Below are 18,073 nucleotides of genomic sequence, written 5' to 3'. Positions count from 1 at the left end.
GTTGACTGTTGTTTAAGTTGGTCATCTGTCCTAACAGAAACTATATGCACGGGCGCGCACACACACACACACACACACACACACACACCCACAGAGACACGCACACAAATGTAGCCACATACATTGAAGACACTTGCAATGTAGGCAGAACTTGAGAGTAAACCCAGGGACAAAAAAATAATTTGATTTACAACATCCAGTGTAGAAGCTGTCGCTGCATTTTAATGGAAATGAAAGAATATGTGTCCTTTATCTGTTTGCCTTCACCTAACTCATTTGTCACACTTCATTTCATAATTTGCACCAACACTAATTAACTTTATATATTTTAATTCTCCCAATTAAATTTAATTGTTTTTACTTGATTGCACTGATTTGTTCCGTTTAATAAGTCCGATATTGTGGATGGAGAACTTTTAAGTCAGGTAAAGGTTGGGATTCTTTCTGAAGGCATCGCCCGCTGAAATCACTGCAAGGCGAGGTAGAGAAGCAAATGTCAACCCAGTCCAAGTGCTTGTTGTTTTTGATGGAGAAAAACACATTTACCTACCACAGAAAAATTACACAATAACAGCATATCAAATAGTGGCAGCTTTAAATTTCCTTTTAGTTATATATATATATAGATAGATTTATTTTATGTTATATTATTACGATGTCTATAAAATAGTGACCTTGAGGTTACTGGGACTGCCAGTTTTCCGCCCCATTTTGACACATCAGCTCTGACAAATTATGTGAATATAAAATTGAATTTGGAATAGCAATTGAGTTCACCAGCAACATTAACTGCCAGCACAGAAATAGCTTAACATTCACACAGTTCCATATGAGCACAATTTTAAAATTCGAACTTATTAAAACGCATAATGGAGCCATACCATTGCACAAGGTTCCTACGCTGTGATTAACACGTCCATGCAGTTTGGTCTGAGTCAACTCTGCAATTCCACGTTCAGTCTCGGGACAGTAGCTCTGTGTCGAGACGACGTCATTGAGCATGCTCAGGCAAGTCATGCACTGAAGCAGTATGACTCTTTCATGTATTTTTAATACAGTGGAGCTCTATGGCACCACTGTTGCCAAATCTACATCAGGCTTTGGCTGCACAGAGAGCTACTGTTTGCACTTTAAATTCATGGCTGGTTTTGGTCTTGTCATAGGATTGGTTGGCAAAAAGAAATATTGACATCGTCATGCTTTTTGACTTGAGCACCACCTGGACCAACTCTAACACTGAATTAGTGGGCAGAGGTTAATACGATAGGTTAAACTTTAAAGGCTGAAAGTTTGAATGGACGTCCTCTACCTCCAATAGAGTATTTTTACTTGTAATGTTGCTACTTTTGGGCACAGTAAGGATCTGAACGCTTGTGCAGTGTTTTTTTTATAAAAAGGTGAGGTGTACAGCAAAGGTCTGAAAATAATGATCACCCTCTCAATATAGGCCACATGAGCATTATAATAACCTTTGGAAAGTGTGTGTGTGTGTATGTAGAGGACAAAAGGGTCAAATTCTTTTTCTATAAATGCTACACTAAGAGGCAATTTCTCCCCTTTTCTCTTTTTTCCTGTTCTTGTTCTTCTCTTTTCTTTTTTCTTCTATTTTTTTAACCGCAAACATTTTAAATCAGTTGTTCCCAAAGGTGCATTAATGTATGATTTCCCCTAAAAATTCCCATGTAATTCTGTTATATTCATTTCATATCACTTATGGTATATATGCTGATAATTTAAAATCTAAAAAATCATTGATCTGCTTATCCCTTGTGTGGCCACAAATGTGTGTCCTGCAACATAATGAAACGCTGAAACAACCAAAACACAAGCACCCCTTATATACCCCCCAGTAACTAACTGGAGTGGACTATACCACTAATGTGGGTGTTCATGATGTATGTACATATAAACAGACAATATGGCCAAACAGTTAATTGCAGTTTGCTCAATTCTGTTCAAAAATCACCATGCAAGTACAGAACAAACCCTAAACGTAATCAACGATTTCAAAACAAAATATCAAAAAAAGACATAAAATAGTCCCCCCCCCCCAACATGGTGGAACCAGGAAGTATAAATACACACAAGGTCCTCTGCAGACTGTATTGCCTCAGGACCAGAAAACAGGTAAAAAAAACAACATGAGATGATACTTTAATATATCAAGTGTGCTCGCAGCTTTTTATGTGGCTTTGTTAGTATGCTTAGCAGATGATCAAACAGAACAGAAGACAGTTGTTTGTGGTCCTGGCTGTACTGCTCTTTTATCTCTTGTGCTATGTTAAAGGACTGACTCTGAACTCTAGACCAACAGATCCTCCTAAGCTGCACAGGTACGAATATTAATACACACAAAGCATGAAATACAACACTTTGACCAGGATATGTGCAAAAAAAAATATGAATCTTTCATGAATTTTCTCATTTTTTTTCTTTCTCTTTCTACAGTTGAACCAGTTTCAGAGATGTCCACGCAACACTGGAGGCCCCTGTTGACTAGACCAGTCTCCTCTGGCAGCACAATAACTGTTTGATGAAGAAAGAACACAAAATCTGGTAAGGAAGTTCAAGCTGATGCTCTTTTTAAATAATGCACATGAAATCAAATGACTTTGTGTGATGTGAAGAGGTCACTTTCAGTGAGAACTAACACCAACTCACTTTGCACCTTATAGTCTCAACCTCATTGTTTTGGTCCTCTGGCTGCATATACTGTGTATATATACTGCATATACTGGTTGAGTCTATTTAGTTCCAGTTAACAGCCCCAAATAAAACTGCAGCTGTTTTCAGCGAGCGAGCTGTGACAAACCGACTGTACACTACCTTGACCAGCAGCAAGTTTGTAGGGACCAAACTAGAGCTAAAAAGGAGAGTGAATATTGATGCCACATGTTTGCTGCATCTGTCAGAAGGCACTTTTTTTTTGGCAAACATGTTAGCAATCAGACTGTCGTAGGTTCCTATTTCAAGGCCGTGTTGCTCTGAAGTGCTTGTGTCTTGCTACTTCGTGACGGACAGGAGCTATACACTGTTTGGATTCACTGCAGTTGCGGTGGATTCTAATGGCAACCACTGTTGAGAAAACGTCAAAACATCCATAGAGACACAACTTTGGTTTATAGCTACTGCCGTTAACTATTTTGTCTGTCAATCATGACCACCGTAAGCAAACATATCTGCTTTTCATAGCCACGTTTATTCCAAAAAAGTGTGAGTGTTAGTCAAAACAGGATTTTTGTGGAGTGTTTCTTTTTAGAAAATCTGTTTAATGCATATTTTAAAACATATCTGGGTATATTTTGGTAAATTAAAAAAAAAAAAAAGGTAAAAACTGAACAGCATGGGTCTAAATATGTCTCGGCTGCTGCTCCTTCTCCCCGCGTCTCACTTCCCTCCCCTTGAAATATCTACAGAGAGTGATTACAGCTCACTTCTCTCCATCAAACTCTAATGGTGTGAACGTTCATTGTGCGTCTGACCGACAGCTTCAGTTTTTTTTTTTTTTAATTTAGTTTTGTTTTTTTTTTAAATCGAAACTGTTTTGGAGAGTTGGCTGCAATTTGTGGTGCTGCTGAATTGTACTGCATTACATGAACAGGTGTCTCTATTATTTTGTCCACCCCTTTATTTCCGTGAGGGTAGGCATAATAACAGAAACACCTCTATATAATGCAGTACTTTGTATAATTGCATCCGTATTATGTAATACAGTTTGATATCACAAATTGTGCTAACTGCAATTTAAGTTAAAATCATGACGAACAGAAATAGACAGAAAAGCCAACTGCGAAGCTCAACTGCAGTGAGGTCCACTTGCTAAATGTCATTTTTAGCTCTGTCGCTAAGTCGAATTTAAAAAATGTATGCGTTTTCATGGATGTGTGTGTGTGTGTGTGTGTGTGTGTGCGTGTGTGCGCATGTCCATCTTCCCTCCTCTCTCCTCCCTCCCAGATTTAAGCCCAGTGCTGAGCTACTAATGGAGGACAAGCCTGTTAGAGCAACACGCCACGCTTTACTATCAGCACACCAGGGACAAACACACACACACACACTGAAAAACACACATACACACACACACACACACACACACACACACAACACACACAGAGAGAGTGAGAGACAGACTCAAAAACCCATACACGTATTCATGCAAAAACGCACAGAAATGCACCGAAATACAGAAGACATACACTCAGATGAATCCTCACAAAAACAACAAGCATTCAATTCCCTAATAGGCAAACACACACCAAACAGTAAACACACCCTCACACACATCCCAGTAGAGCGCACCACCATAGCAACAGCCTGCAAACAGCTAATGTATTCAGTGATGCAGCAGTCTTCGCTAGTGTGAGCAGAGCCTCCAATTATACCTCCATTTGTTTGTCCGTTGTTTTGAAATCAACATGAAAACTGGCAGAACGGCAGCTCTACAGTTTACAGTTTGGAAACTCGGCACCACTTCTCAGACATCATACGACAAAGCCTTATTCTTTGGAACAAAATGCTTCAGGCCACAGAATAACATTAAGTCTCAAACGTGGTACCAGAAATGCTAAAAGCAGCCACGCAGTGTGTAATAATAGCGATTTTCACGTTTATTGCATGCACGTCACATTGTGCGAGATGGGTCTCAGAAAATCTTGGTCGCAATCAGTGTCAGACTGTACGATATCAGGTTGTGAGACAAACGCCTCTAAATGGTGAATGCGATGAAAATAGACAAACGTATGCAAGCAGAGAGATGTAAACTGCAGCAAAACAAAAAACAAGCTTTGGCTATATCACTGGTGCTTTTTTTTTTTTTTTTTTTTTTTTTTTAAACTTTATTCAAAAGTGGCACTTACAATATCAGTATATTTTTATAATTTCATGTCACATTCCAGTTTGTTGGTTTTGTACATGTTGGTTCTAAATCTGCTGTTGGGGGCCCAGTCTCCCAGCGAGCTTTGTTTTGAGAACTGTTGCACAGACAAGCAAATATTTCACCACTTTTCTCTCAGGATTGGCCAAAATTGCACAATTATAGGGGACTTAAGAGAGGTCAATTTTTTCCCAAAAAACTGCCCTTTGACACACTAGTGTCTCTAATATACTAAACCAGCTGAGCTACAGCTGCCCCATTGCTTGTGCTGCTTTTTTTCTTTTGGAACTGTCAATGTCCAGATTTTTGTACCATGTAATTTATGTGTATTAACTCCTAGCTACTAGCAAGTGCCTTAGGGGAAGCTAATCGGGATCTTACAATCATCAAATAATAAACAACTGGGCATCAGACTAAATGGTCTTAGCTTGAATCCAAAACTAATTTTTTTTTTTTTTCTTTTCATTTTTTTTTTTTTTTGTCACGAGTTCAGCAACTAACACAGCCATACAATCTTTGCAAATTTTTTATGGTAAATATTGTGTAATTCATCAATTTGGTCAAGGTCCCTTTCACATTTTACATAGTAAATGGCCAACTTTGGGTTGCAGTTTTGGTCGGTGGGATTGTTAATAAAACTATGTGACGCCCGTGTTTTTACTCTTGCGTATATAGTCTGGACGTAATGGTATTTAAAAAAAGAAACAGACACTTGTCTACATAATTTAATTTCATCTACATGCAGTATTTGGTAAAATCATTACTAGATCAAAATCGCTTGTGTGGATGATGTCTGCCTTCAACTCGTAACAGCTTTAAGGATGAAAATGCAGGCTGTTTTGAGGGGGAAAACAAAAGTGTGTAGTTCTTTCAGTTGTTTTTTTCTTTTTTTTTTTTCTGGAAAGCCAGGTTAAAATTCAATCCTGCCCATGGCACTAGTTTTGACCCCAGGGTTTCACCATGCTTACATCACTCAGATGTAGCAAACGGGATGGTGAAAGTGAGTAGACAGAAAAGAGAACAGAGCAGAAGGAGAGAAGGAACAGGGAATGCGAAAAAGGAAGGAGGGTTTCAGAGACACAGCAGTGTGTTAACCAGAGCCAAGCATGGCAAATTGGACTGAATTTTCCGCCTGCGCGATTTCAATACACAAACGCAGGCGTACATAACCGAGCTTAATAAGTGCCAGGCTAATGCATTGTATAATCTCCTCTAAATTAATATGTTAGACACAATTGCCTGGTAATTAATTCCTGTCACAGCATATCCAAATGAGAAGATTTATTCAAATCTGTCAATCATAAAACCCTAGAGCCTGAGGCAGATTATTGCCCAGTGTGATGTGGCAGTGTAAGGATGATGATGTGGTTATATGTGGCGGTATATGTGTGATATGTATAAACATCCATTACCAGGGCCTTTTAAAGAGCCGGTCATCGGACGAAGGTCACCGTGATGATGGGATGAAAGGGAAAGGCAGCAGCCTTTTGTTTTATGGCTTCATAAAGAACATAATGTCTCCACGGTCTCTTCAACCATCGGACATCCACCCACCGTTCATTTTCTGGGCTTTTCCTTTCCCCCACTTGCCTTTCTCCCTTATTGTTTCTCAGGGTTCCGTTTTGGTGAAACTGCGGGTACAATCCACACAAAAACTAGCGATGAATAGCCAGAAACTTTTATTTCTGGAACTGAAGCCTTAAATGACTCGTGGCCTCTATAACAGCAGTAAGGTTAAAACAGTGAATATAACTGTGGATGACTGGCGCTTACATTTTTAATGTTGAAATTTGTGAGACTTTATGAGATTCGTGAGGCATAATAAACCTGATATGAGCAGTTTTTTTAATATATTATGTGAAAATAGTAACACAAAAACACTTTTTTTAAAGATAACCATTCTCAAGCATTGACCATTGACTACATTTGCTGACGTTTGTATCAAGTGACAAAATTCGAGGCTTTTTGTTACAAGATTTTGTCCAAGATGGAATAGCTCTGGGAAAGGCTAGCAGCTGCGAGCACATGTTGAGTGAGAAGGCGAAGAACAACACATTTATTTGATTTTGCTAAATAAACCGCTTTCTAGAGAAAAGAGACAATATCCCACTTTAAACAGCAGATCGGGCCAAGAAATCATGACGACGGTTGCAGGACCAGGGCGTCACGAGAGATGATTAAAAGGGTCAGAAAGCCCACTAATAGACAGGTGGTGATGGGTCAAAAGTAGACATTGCCTAATTTTAAGGGATTACAAGCCAACAAGTTTGGAAACCACCGGACTAGAGTACTGTAGGGACTTGAAGTTGAAGCCTGATCCACCACAATTTGTTCAGATCCAAAGATCAAAACCAAGATTTAATGTTAAAACTGTCACTCTCACGCTCTCTCTTTTGTATTCTCATAGCTACACACAAACAATGGTACGCAGTTTAGTCATGCTATTGTGATCCATGAGGTTGTCCACCACAAAGAATTAAGTAACTAGTATTTGCCAAGACAAACACTGGTAACCCAAATGTAGCCCACACTAAGCCGTTAGTCAACCAGCTCACAAAGTGATTGTTCTGTAGAGACGTGATAGAATGGCTATAATTCATTTTAATTCATGTGCTATTGTAATTTTAATATCAGAAGTAATACTTAATGGTGGTGTGGAAACAATTGGGGGATTAATCACTAAGTTGATCAAGGGAAAATAAATGGTTCAGTACATTCAAACCTTCCAGCTTCTGAAATGTGAGGATTTGCTTTTTTACTCAGTTGTATATCATTGTAAACTGAATTAATTTGGATTTGTGGCTGTAAATCGAACCGAATAAAGAAAAAATATAGTTAGTCCCTATTTAATAGTAAGTAAACCAGATTGGGGAAACAGACAACTGGTCGCCAATAGCTAGAAAATGATAGTCACTGTTCCTGCTTTACAACTAAACACAAATACACACACTACACACACAGACAACACATATACACACAGATGTTGAAAAACACACAGAATTAGACACACGTTTCTGCACACACAGAGCCAAAAGGTATTTCACTTTTCAACTATTTGCTCATGCCTGGTGCTGGTATGAAAACACACTCTCATATATACACACACACACACACACACGCACACACAGGCCTGCAGGCATGTGATTTTTCTTTATTAAAAACCAGAAAGCGCAATTAGCTGTAGAATATGTTTAACCCTTTATCGCTCCCTCAGCTCGAGGATATATTGCTTCTTCCTCTCCATTATTAAAAATATCACAGATATGAGAGGAGGAGGGGAGCAGACAGGAAATATCACAGCTACATGTTTAGCAAGCGGAGGTTGGGAAATGTGTTCTGTTTAGTGGTAGGAAAGCAGCTGTTACTGTGTGTGTGTGTGTGTGTGTGTGTGTGTGTGTGTGTGTGTGTGTGTGTGCGCGCGTGCACGTGCGCAAACAAGAGACTGAATGCATCTTTGTCTACGTGCTGTGTGTGAGTATGTTGGCATGCTCCAGATGACAGTGCCCTTATATTTCACAATAATGACAATTATTGTTGGACCCTAGAGGCGGCGTGAACTATGACAGTGTATGTCCCTCACTGACTGAGTGAAATGTATATGACTGACAATCATGTGACAGTTTTTCAGGGACAGTTTCTCAACCAAATGAGGCATCCATGAAACTGCCACCATTAACTTATTGCAATTTCTACTTTGACTTAAAGTGCGTTTCCATCCACCTGTTTTTATGCGCATTTTTCCAAATTGTGTAAGAAAAAAACCTGAGTGGAAACTCTAGCAATTGCAAAGCAGATTTGTGGGCTTAGTTGGAAAAGTGGGTGTATTGATTTATAAAATTGATTTAATTTGACTTAAACGTCCCTCAAGCTCCGACTGAAGGGACGAAAACATCACATCTGTGCAGACCAATACGGAGATTGTAACGTTCTTTATATTGAGACATGAAAAAAGCATGAATGCCATATAGCCACCATTTTTTCATCTATTGAGGTTTAACTCTAGCTCTTTTGAAGATGTCATCTCGCTGAGCCCTCTTCTCCTGCAATGATTTAATGCCAAACAGCTGGAGAATTACCACCACCCACTCTGTATCTCCGCACAGCCAACTCCTAATATTCACATAGCAGTAGTGGATGGAAATGTGCATTCATTTGCATTTTCTTTTTCTGATTTTTCCAGAAATTTCGGATTAAAGTTGCACTACTTTTGGATGGAAACTTGACTTGAGAAGGTAGAAGACCAAAACCCCTCTAACATACTTGTGGGTTAAATAAATGGCTCAGGTAGAATAAGTTCCAGATTTAAAGATTTAAGATTTAAATTTTTCTAAAAATTTTAAAATTGTAATATTTTTCAAGTTTGTTTCGTAAAGTTTTTTCATATTTAATTACATTCCCTTGTTTTAATGTAGTCAGTTGTGTCCAATATTTGAAGTTGAAAAAAACAAAACGTTTGCTCTTCATCAACACCTTGTCAGAATTATACTATTATAAAACGCTTAATGTAGCCTATGTTTCTGTTGTTTTGCTTCTGTTTTGTGTCGCTGCTTCTCCTGTGCTGTATGCAAAGTTGTTTGCTCATGGTTCACAGTTTGTGGTTTCACCTCCGCTTCTCTCTAGCAGACAGAAATGTTGTGCTGCAGTCAGATGTCTGCTTCAGTGATCAAGCTGGTGGTACATGATATCCGTGTAGCCTCCCTCTGTCGGGGCTGGAGAGAAAGAGAGGGAGTTTGTGTGTTTTTTGATGTGTTGTCCGCCTTGATTCAGGATTACGTGCGTTCCCCTCTGCCGGGAGGAGGACTTTGTGTTTTTGGCATAGTTGTCTGGAGGCAGGAGAGAGCTCAGGCCTCAGGTCTGCCTCCGGGTCCCAGTTAGGTCGGTTGCTCCAGTTTTTGCCTTGTAAAGATGAACTTTTTCCGGCTTGCTGTGACTTGACCTATGATCAACATTTTTCTTGTTATTGAGTACATTTATATAAATACTATAACCTAAGCCTGCAGGAACAGTACTCAGCAGTTTAGAGGTTTTGGTGAAGTGGCCACAGTCTGAAATATTTGTGAGTTGCAAGAAGTTCTTTAAAAATTATTATAGTAATTTTTGTAATTCAAATTTGAGGCAGGGACACACATCATGACTGTTGGGTCGATGTTAAAATAAGATTTGAGCCTCACAATTTAGCCGACTGTGACTGCTGCAGTCTTGTCCAGTTAGGGTTGACAGTTGGCAGATAAAATTATATGGTATGTGGTGGTGCAGGACTGTAATCATTTATCAATCATCTAGTTTAGTCACTGCTGGTCATTCTAATTAAGATTAAGTGTTTTGTTTTTTTGTTTTTTTGTTTGTTTTTTTTTACAAATGGCAAGCAAATAATCAAATACTCATGGTAAGTCAAAAATATGACATGGTAATTTAAATTATATAATACTAAGTCAAATATTTGACTAATTTTTTTGACTTACTATCTCATAAAGACAAACTGAGTATCTTAAATGTCTATTTACCATCATTACACCATTCACTGCAGAGTACCACTCTACAACCTTCAGCTCTTTGCAGAGTTTAAATGGGACCTGTTATGCTTTTCCTTATTTACTCTCATATTAAATGTGTCCCAAAGTTTCAAATAACAAGGTAAATGTATGTATAAGTAATCACTGTGAGGCAAAAGCTCAGGCATTAGACTGCTCTGAACGCTATGTTTCCAACGTATTTTTCTACTTCCACGACGAGCTGATTTCTTTGTACGGTCACCCGCTCCAAGCACTGCTCATTCTCCCAAATAGTCTGCTTGAGTAGTAATATAAGCATTTAATGTACTCCAGCATACAAGTAACTGATGGTGCCGGTTTCATGTACAGTTTCATGTACAGTCTTTTGTATTTCCTGACAGCAGACGTTTTCCACTCAGTCGGCATTTCAGCACATTTCCCACACCTACACTTATTAACAGGAGCATATATTTAAAAAAAATGTGATTGAAGAACCAAATCCACTGTTATCTCTGTTATTGCGGATGTTCTGGCTGTCCGCTCTCATATTCCGGATTGGATTCGGGTTCGACTAAGTACGGATTGATTTGAGAAGTTGCCATGTCCAATCAATTAATTGTGATACGTTACTTTTACTATTTGCTTTCAGAACCTCCACACTGGTAAGAGGATGAGGCGGTGCTCTCAGGCACTGGGTGTGGCGCGACTTGGCAGGTGTCAGAAATTGGCCAATCAGAAGAAAGTGGGCTTTTAGGGAGTGGGGCCCTTAAAGAGCTCGGAGCTAATATTGCCTGTTTCAGTCAGAGGCTCAACCGAGGGGCTCCATAACAGGCATCATGAGATAAATTAGGATATTTTTTAAAAATTATGTATCATGCAAAAATATTCTAGTGGAGCCCAAAAATGAAAATATAGAGTTGGAAATGAGAATAATAGGCTCTTATTGCCCACATCTCTACATTAAAGTTTATATTGCCTTTTGTTTGCAAATTACACTGTAAATTAGTGAAGCTAACAATTAACCATGGATGTCTTTCTGTTTTGGTACAGAAATGTACATTGTTGTGGGATTTCAGAGGTTGCCTAGCAACTTGACACTACCTTTTGTCTGACGTCGTCCTCACTAAGGCCATTTGATACATGCTCCTTTCTGACTGTCAATGGATATCAATGGAAATGGTTTTCACGTGTGAGGTGTCTCAATTGTCTCAAGGTCTGTTCCTAGCCGTAGCAGTTTCCTTTTAAACTCACAATACTTAGAGTAGAGCATGTAGCTGCTTTGCATTATGATCCTGGACCTGCCACCATCCTTGAACGCAAAAACACAGGATGGCTCAGATCTCTTCAGTAAGCCTCGCATACGTATGTTGTACCTAAAGACCCCTTTGGTCAACTGTTGGTTTTTTCAAGAAATAAATAATTAAAATAGAGTGTGAACTTTGTAAAGGAAACATTTGCAAAGCCCGGGGCTCTGCATCAGCCAGTAGAACTGAAGGCCCTTGGATGAGTGTCGAAATGTCTTCAAGATTAAAAAAACTGATTCTTGCTGCAACTGCAGAGATACTGCTGCAGACACTGATCAGAAACCTGGATAAGGTGTTTACATGCCACAGTATCTCTGCTTGATTCTGAGTAACAAAGCCTGCATATTTCTCAAAACCAGCATAGGAGCTTTTCTGAGTTCTTGAAGCAAAAATATATGTGAATACAGAAATGGTATACTCTAGAACCTGAATCAGAAGCAGGATGATTTAAGAGTTTATGGAAGTAGAAGCAGGTTATTTCTGCCCGACCCATCATCCTACCTGTGGTTATTTTACATTTATGTGGTCTCATCTTTTTTGTGTTGGCTTTGTATATGTACAATTTTACTTCACTGTCACCAAGAGACTTACATTTTTTTTTTTTTCCATGTCTTCATGTTTAAATCGACTCAGTTTAATCTCGACTAGTAATAACTAGACATTTTCATCCTAATTTGTATTTTACCATCCTGAAATTCCAGCCCTGATGAGATTATGGAAATGCAGTGATAAAATCCTTTCCTCTCCTCTAACAATTTCTCCTCCTCCCCCTCTACCTCCAGTTCTTCTCTGTGCCAGAACAACACAACACGATAATAAGATTACAACACTGAGTGTGTGTGGAGCTGGGCAGCGTTGCCCAGATTTTAAGAGATTGTGCGGTAGAGAGACATGCAGCCCACAAACACACACACACACACACACACACACACACACACACACACACACAAACACGAAGCTTTTGTGTTTTCTCCTCTTATGGTATTCGGTGGTTTTAGCCAGAAACTAAAACATGAAATTACACGGGGGATCCATTTTCCCATGAAATTCTTTCTCTCTCTCTCTCCTTTCTTCTGTTTCTTTTTTCCTCTTAAACCTCTTTGTCTTTTTAATGATTTCTCTCATTTTCTCTTTCTCTCCATCTTTATTTGCAACAACAAAGGAGACAAAATTGTAGCTGCATTGATAGTTATAGAAGAAAAACAGCTAAAAGAGTCAGTTGAAGTAGTGTAAATGGTGGTGGTAGTAGTAGAGGTAGTTCTTGTAGTATAGGAGTAACAGTAGGAGTAAGTGGAGGAGTAGTAGAAATGGCAGTCCTAGGAGTTTTAGCAGGAGTGATTCTGTAGTAGCAGTCATCATTGTCATCTTAGCATTCAAAATTGTAGTTTAAGTGCAGTAGAATGTCAGTAAGTAGAAAGTAAGAGGAGTTATAGCAGCATTCGTATCTGTAGTAGTACTATAGTAGTGGTAGTACTGGTAGGACTACTGCTACTAGTAGTGATAATCGCAGTAGGGGGAGGAAGAGGAGGAGGAGTAATAGTTATAAGAGAGATAGTAGTTATAGCAGCAGTGGTAGAATAATAGTACCATTTATAACACTGACCGGTGGCAACCTGCCATTGGTAATTATTGCTAAAAGTGGTAGTAATAGATATACAGTACTTACTGATAGTAGCCATAGTAGGCGTATTGGTTGTGTTAGTATGGTAGATAAAAGAAGTCGTGGTTGTAATAGTAGGGGAGGGTGGTTGTAGTTGAAACTCATGTGGCATTAGAAAAATAAAACATGATGATGATTGCCGATTGCTCTGTAGTGTTGTTTAATATTCAATCTCAACAAGATGCTGCGTGTGAATCTGTTAAGGGTCTTACAGGCAGCCAGTACAGTAGTATTGATCCATGGTGCTCCACCACACACACACACACACACACACACACACACACACACACACACACACACACACACACAGTTTCTGCTCCTTGACTCCAGCTGCCTCCTCCTTCCTCCCGTCCTTCCTCTGTTCCTCCGGTGGCAGACTGAGCTGTAAAAATCAATGGGGAAAATGTCCTGAAACAGCCAATCCAGAAGCCATCTGGCTCTTGTAGCCCTCAGAGACCGGCAGCATGTCCCTGAGGGATGAGACACGAGGAGAAGAAGTTGAGAGTGGGAGAGAGAGAGCGAGAGAGAGAGAGAGAGAGAGAGAGGGAGACTGAGAAGAAGCCCAAGCCCACAACAACACAAAGAAAGTGTTAACTCAATAACACGTAAATCCTCAGTATGTGGTTCACATCATGTGGCTGTTACGTAAGAGACAGGTGGGAGCCTCAGTAGATAGACAGACTGGTATCAAACCCAAATCTGAAAAAAAAAAAAAATGTTTTTAAGCTTATTTGAAGATGATTTGACCCTGTCCTTAAATCATCTACATGTGTGATGTGCAGCGACCTTAATTTACCATATAACAACTTGCTGTCTGTCGGATATTTCTGTAGCCAGCCTTGCCCTTACAGCTTAGGTTCATACTTCTTTACAATCAAAGAAGTAAGGGTGGCATGGGCAAAGGGAAAAAAACAACTAACAAACAAAATAAATCATTCTCCAGACACACTGTTCCTCAACTTTTATCGAACTTGGACCGGAGGTGGAGCAGTTTCAGTACCTCTAAGATGAAATTTTGAAATTTAATGACGTGATCGCCGTAAGTAGTAAAGCTTTGTTCAATAGTAAAACAAAGTGCCAGAGTGCATTACTCTACGTGTTTTGTTAAGATAAGACCAGTGTTGTCTAGGACATCGCATTTGATTTTCAAATTTTGACCTTTAACTATTGCACCCTCGTTAAACCAATTAATGTGATTTGCAAGGTAACTTGATGTGCGCCGCAGTATGTGACAGTCACACTAATGGTGTCAGAGCAAGAGACGCACAGTGCCAGAGGTGGAGGTAGGTTTCTGAAAATTAGACGCGATCATTGAAAGTAGAAAGTTACTGATGACAAAACTATAAAACTTACAGAAAACAGAGAAAGAAAGTAAGATGGAAAGAAAGAAAGATTGAGACAGGAGAGAGATGGGAATATGACAAGGGGGTAGGAAGAGGGGAAGAAATGAACAGAACAGAAGAAGGGGAGGTTGAATGAAAGTGGGAAAGGAGGAAAAAATAAAGAAAGATGGGAATATAGCGAGAGGAAGAAAGAAATGAGAAGAGGGGAAGAGGTGTGTGTGTGTGAAAATGAGCAATAGAGAAGCTTTAGACCCAATCTGCCAATCCAGTTAATACACCTCAGCAACCCATCAAACGATTTGAGAGCCTGTTGGAGATGATTTCAGTCATCTGATCCTTTAAAAGGGTTTATGATCTCTATAACAAACCAGAGGAGCCATCCTATCTGTCTGCCCATCCTCTCGGCTCAGGTTCAGTCAGTCATGTTAGCGTTTCATAGGACCTCAGTCATCCTACAGTCATATCAGGTAGACCACGTAATCATCAATCGCTAAATCAAGGATCAAATAAAATAAATCCCCCGTCATATCCATCTATCAGTGACCAGTAAACAGTCGATACAGAAACATATAAACGAGTATGGATCTATAGTTCATATAAAAAGTGTCATATAACAAGCCTCCGATGCCATAAAGTTAGAGCAACACTGGACAGAGAGTGGTGGATTGTCATAAAACTGTGTGCTTACATTCCTGAACTAAAATTGGGTGTGTACAGTATCTGGGGAAAAAAGAAAAGAAAAAAAACCATTTGAGATGGCATCACCCAAATGTGTCTGTTACAGAGTTGGCAGGCAACAGCAGTCAGTCGGTTGTACCTGTCATGTATAAAGGAACACAAGCTGCAGTCACCCAGAAATTGCCCACTGCGCCGGCAGTCAATCTCACCACTGATGGATGAACCTCCGGGGCTACAGAGCTACTTAACTGTGTAAAAACTGAAAGTAAAGTCAGTCTTTAGAGAGTATACATATAAACCGTAGAACTGAAGGAGAAAACCTTAAACTCTTTTCAATGACGGCGCGCCACTGGCAAGTCTGTTTGCTGCGCCAAAAATGCAACAAATGTGGATTTTCTGTTCTACTAGACACCTGCAATCAACGAATAATCAACTTTTGAGTATCTAGTGTGTCCAAATACATTATAACAGCTCGGTAAATAAAAAAAAAAAAAAAAAAATGAAGCAGTAAATCCTTGATTAAAAACCATTTCGGCTATTTGCAAGTTTCCAATTTTTCAACTGGCAGTAGTGTTCACAACCCTGCACAGCCTCGCGTCTAGTATCATTTCCTGCCATACTTAGCGGTAAAGTTCATTACATTTTCAAACACAAAATGACAAAATAGTGCACTGTCATCATTACCACTGGTGGAAAGTTTAAAAAAAAAAAAAAAAAAGTACATTTACTTATGTGAACTGAAGTGGAATTTTGAATTATTTTTACTTGAAAGCGGGTAGAGTATTTATTAGAGTAACAACTCTTCTTCCAGCACTGCTCATTAGTACATAGTACTTTGTTTATAGTGCTATTTGGCAAGTGTGAGTTCAAGTCCAGAGGAGATATATTTATAGTGTGGCGACAAAAAAAAAAATGCTGATGAATGCGGATTCATTTGTACTCCAGAAATAATTAAAAAAAAAAAAAAAAGTGTGGGGAGTGGGTGGTGGTGGGGGGGGGGGTAAACTCTCCTAAACTAAACAGGTGGGCGGATCGAGCCGTGCTCTTCCCTCCACTGCATCCCTGCTCTCCGTGCAGACATCACCGCATGGAGACCGCATGGAGGAGTCTCCGTGGTGGGGCTGTCACGCGTCAGGGACACAACACGGCGTCTTATCTCCAGCATCGCTGCTGCAGCTCCCGCCGCCGCTCAGCTGCCGCTTTGCTGCAGATTCGCGCCACTGTTCGTGTCTTTTTTTTTTTTTTTTTTTGGTCGCTGCTCCCTCACGGTAGCAGAAGCACTCGCGGTTTCGCCCCTCTCCGCCCGTGCAGCCTGTAATGACTGAAAGAGGAATGCTGCTGGTTTTATATAGGCCTCTAAAAATAACTCACCCCTCATTGCCATCTATGGGCCGGACTGACAGCCCCCCGCAGCCAATAGCGCCTCGGCCTCCCTCGGAGCTCCGCCCACTCGCTCGGTCACAGAGCCTCCTTAATTGGACGCCAGTGACATCATCAACCCTATTTACCTTATTAGGTCACGCATAAAATTGATTGGCAGGTGGCTCCTCCCCCGCCGCCCTCCCCTCTCGCGCCGGTCGCCTGGATTGCAGCGGGGTCCAGTCTGCTGCTGGAGGAGCAAACCTGGCAACCTGGCAGTTTGCACTGAGACCGATTGGCAATCTGGCAATGCGGAAATAGATCTGGCACCCTCGAGCCCGGATTGAGGAGAGAGGCGTGACAGAGCGAGCAGAGAGGAGAGGGAATAGCGTTGTTAAAGATAAAATAACCAACTCTTTCTCTTTCCTGTTAGCTTTTTTTTTTTTTTCTTTTTTTAAATTAAAGTGCTCAGGTGCGCTCGTCTGCACCAGCTGGGGGGGGTTTTCCAGCGTTTGTTTTTCTAATTTGCCAAGTCTGAGAAGCAGAAAGAAGAAGTGCGTTTTTATCGTTTGGATTCCGGACTTCTTTACTGAGTTTTCCTCTTTGCATCAAGCATGGATGTGTTGGCGAATTACAGTATTTTCCAGGAACTCCAACTCGTTCATGACACTGGTTATTTCTCCGCGATGCCTTCCCTGGAGGAGAACTGGCAGCAGGTCGGTGGTGATGCGTTTTCTCTTTCTTGTTCCGGGAAACCGAAGGGGTTAGAAACTGGGATGAAATGTCAGACGTGCGCTGGTGGATGTTTTTCTGTGTGTGTTTTTGGTGTTTTGCATCACTGGAGCGCTCCGGAGTGGCGGCAGCAGCCCCGTGTAGTTGCGTCTTTTTTTCTTTTTTTTTCTTCTTATTATTCCTCTTTTTTTTTTTTTTTCGCTCACATGGAACACGGCGAGGTCCGCTGACAGGAGAAAACACACACACACACACACACACACACACACACACACACACACACACACACACACACACAGGGAGTGGGGTGGGGGGGGGGGTACAGACAGAGAGCATTAAAACATTATGCATAAAAACATTCTAACCATCCTTACATTTACGCACACGCCCCTTACTATAAACGAAAGGTCCCTTGAATGCACCTTAATCATACCAAAGGTAAACCCACTGATCATTCATGCAAAAGCAGGAGCATGACTCCCCCCCAGGATGATTTTCGGATTTTAACCATCCGCCATCCCCCCAAACGCTTTTAAATGCTGCTGGGGGGGGGGCACCCCCCTCCCTCAACTAAAACGCAGGTGGTCAAGCTGGCTTTTCCTTCCAGGTTGACGTTTTTGAGATGAGAGGATTTC

At 40.4% G+C, this 18,073-nt stretch overlaps 1 protein-coding gene and 1 long non-coding RNA gene across 2 annotated transcripts in view; both read left to right on the top strand.

Annotated features, from left to right (window-relative positions):
- Window positions 1-2,109: 2,109 nt before the first annotated feature.
- Window positions 2,110-4,055, top strand: LOC120802033. The gene is made up of 3 exons (XR_005709161.1): window positions 2,110-2,333; window positions 2,449-2,556; window positions 3,955-4,055. It is a non-coding gene; the product is annotated as an uncharacterized LOC120802033 (long non-coding RNA).
- A 12,998-nt stretch (window positions 4,056-17,053) lies between these two features.
- The window catches only part of klf7b (Kruppel-like factor 7b), a 60,405-nt gene continuing 59,385 nt past the window's right edge, over window positions 17,054-18,073 (top strand). The window contains exon 1 of the mRNA XM_040149464.1: window positions 17,054-17,422. Within this exon, the coding sequence (XP_040005398.1) occupies window positions 17,321-17,422 (102 nt within the window). The 5' untranslated portion in view covers window positions 17,054-17,320. The remainder of the gene's footprint in view (window positions 17,423-18,073) is intronic.

Source organism: Xiphias gladius, chromosome 16 (assembly GCF_016859285.1).
Source record: "Xiphias gladius isolate SHS-SW01 ecotype Sanya breed wild chromosome 16, ASM1685928v1, whole genome shotgun sequence".
NCBI classification, from domain to species: Eukaryota; Metazoa; Chordata; class Actinopteri; order Istiophoriformes; family Xiphiidae; genus Xiphias; species Xiphias gladius.
Note: the sequence above shows the minus strand (reverse complement) of the source record. Positions and strands in the feature narration are given on the sequence as shown.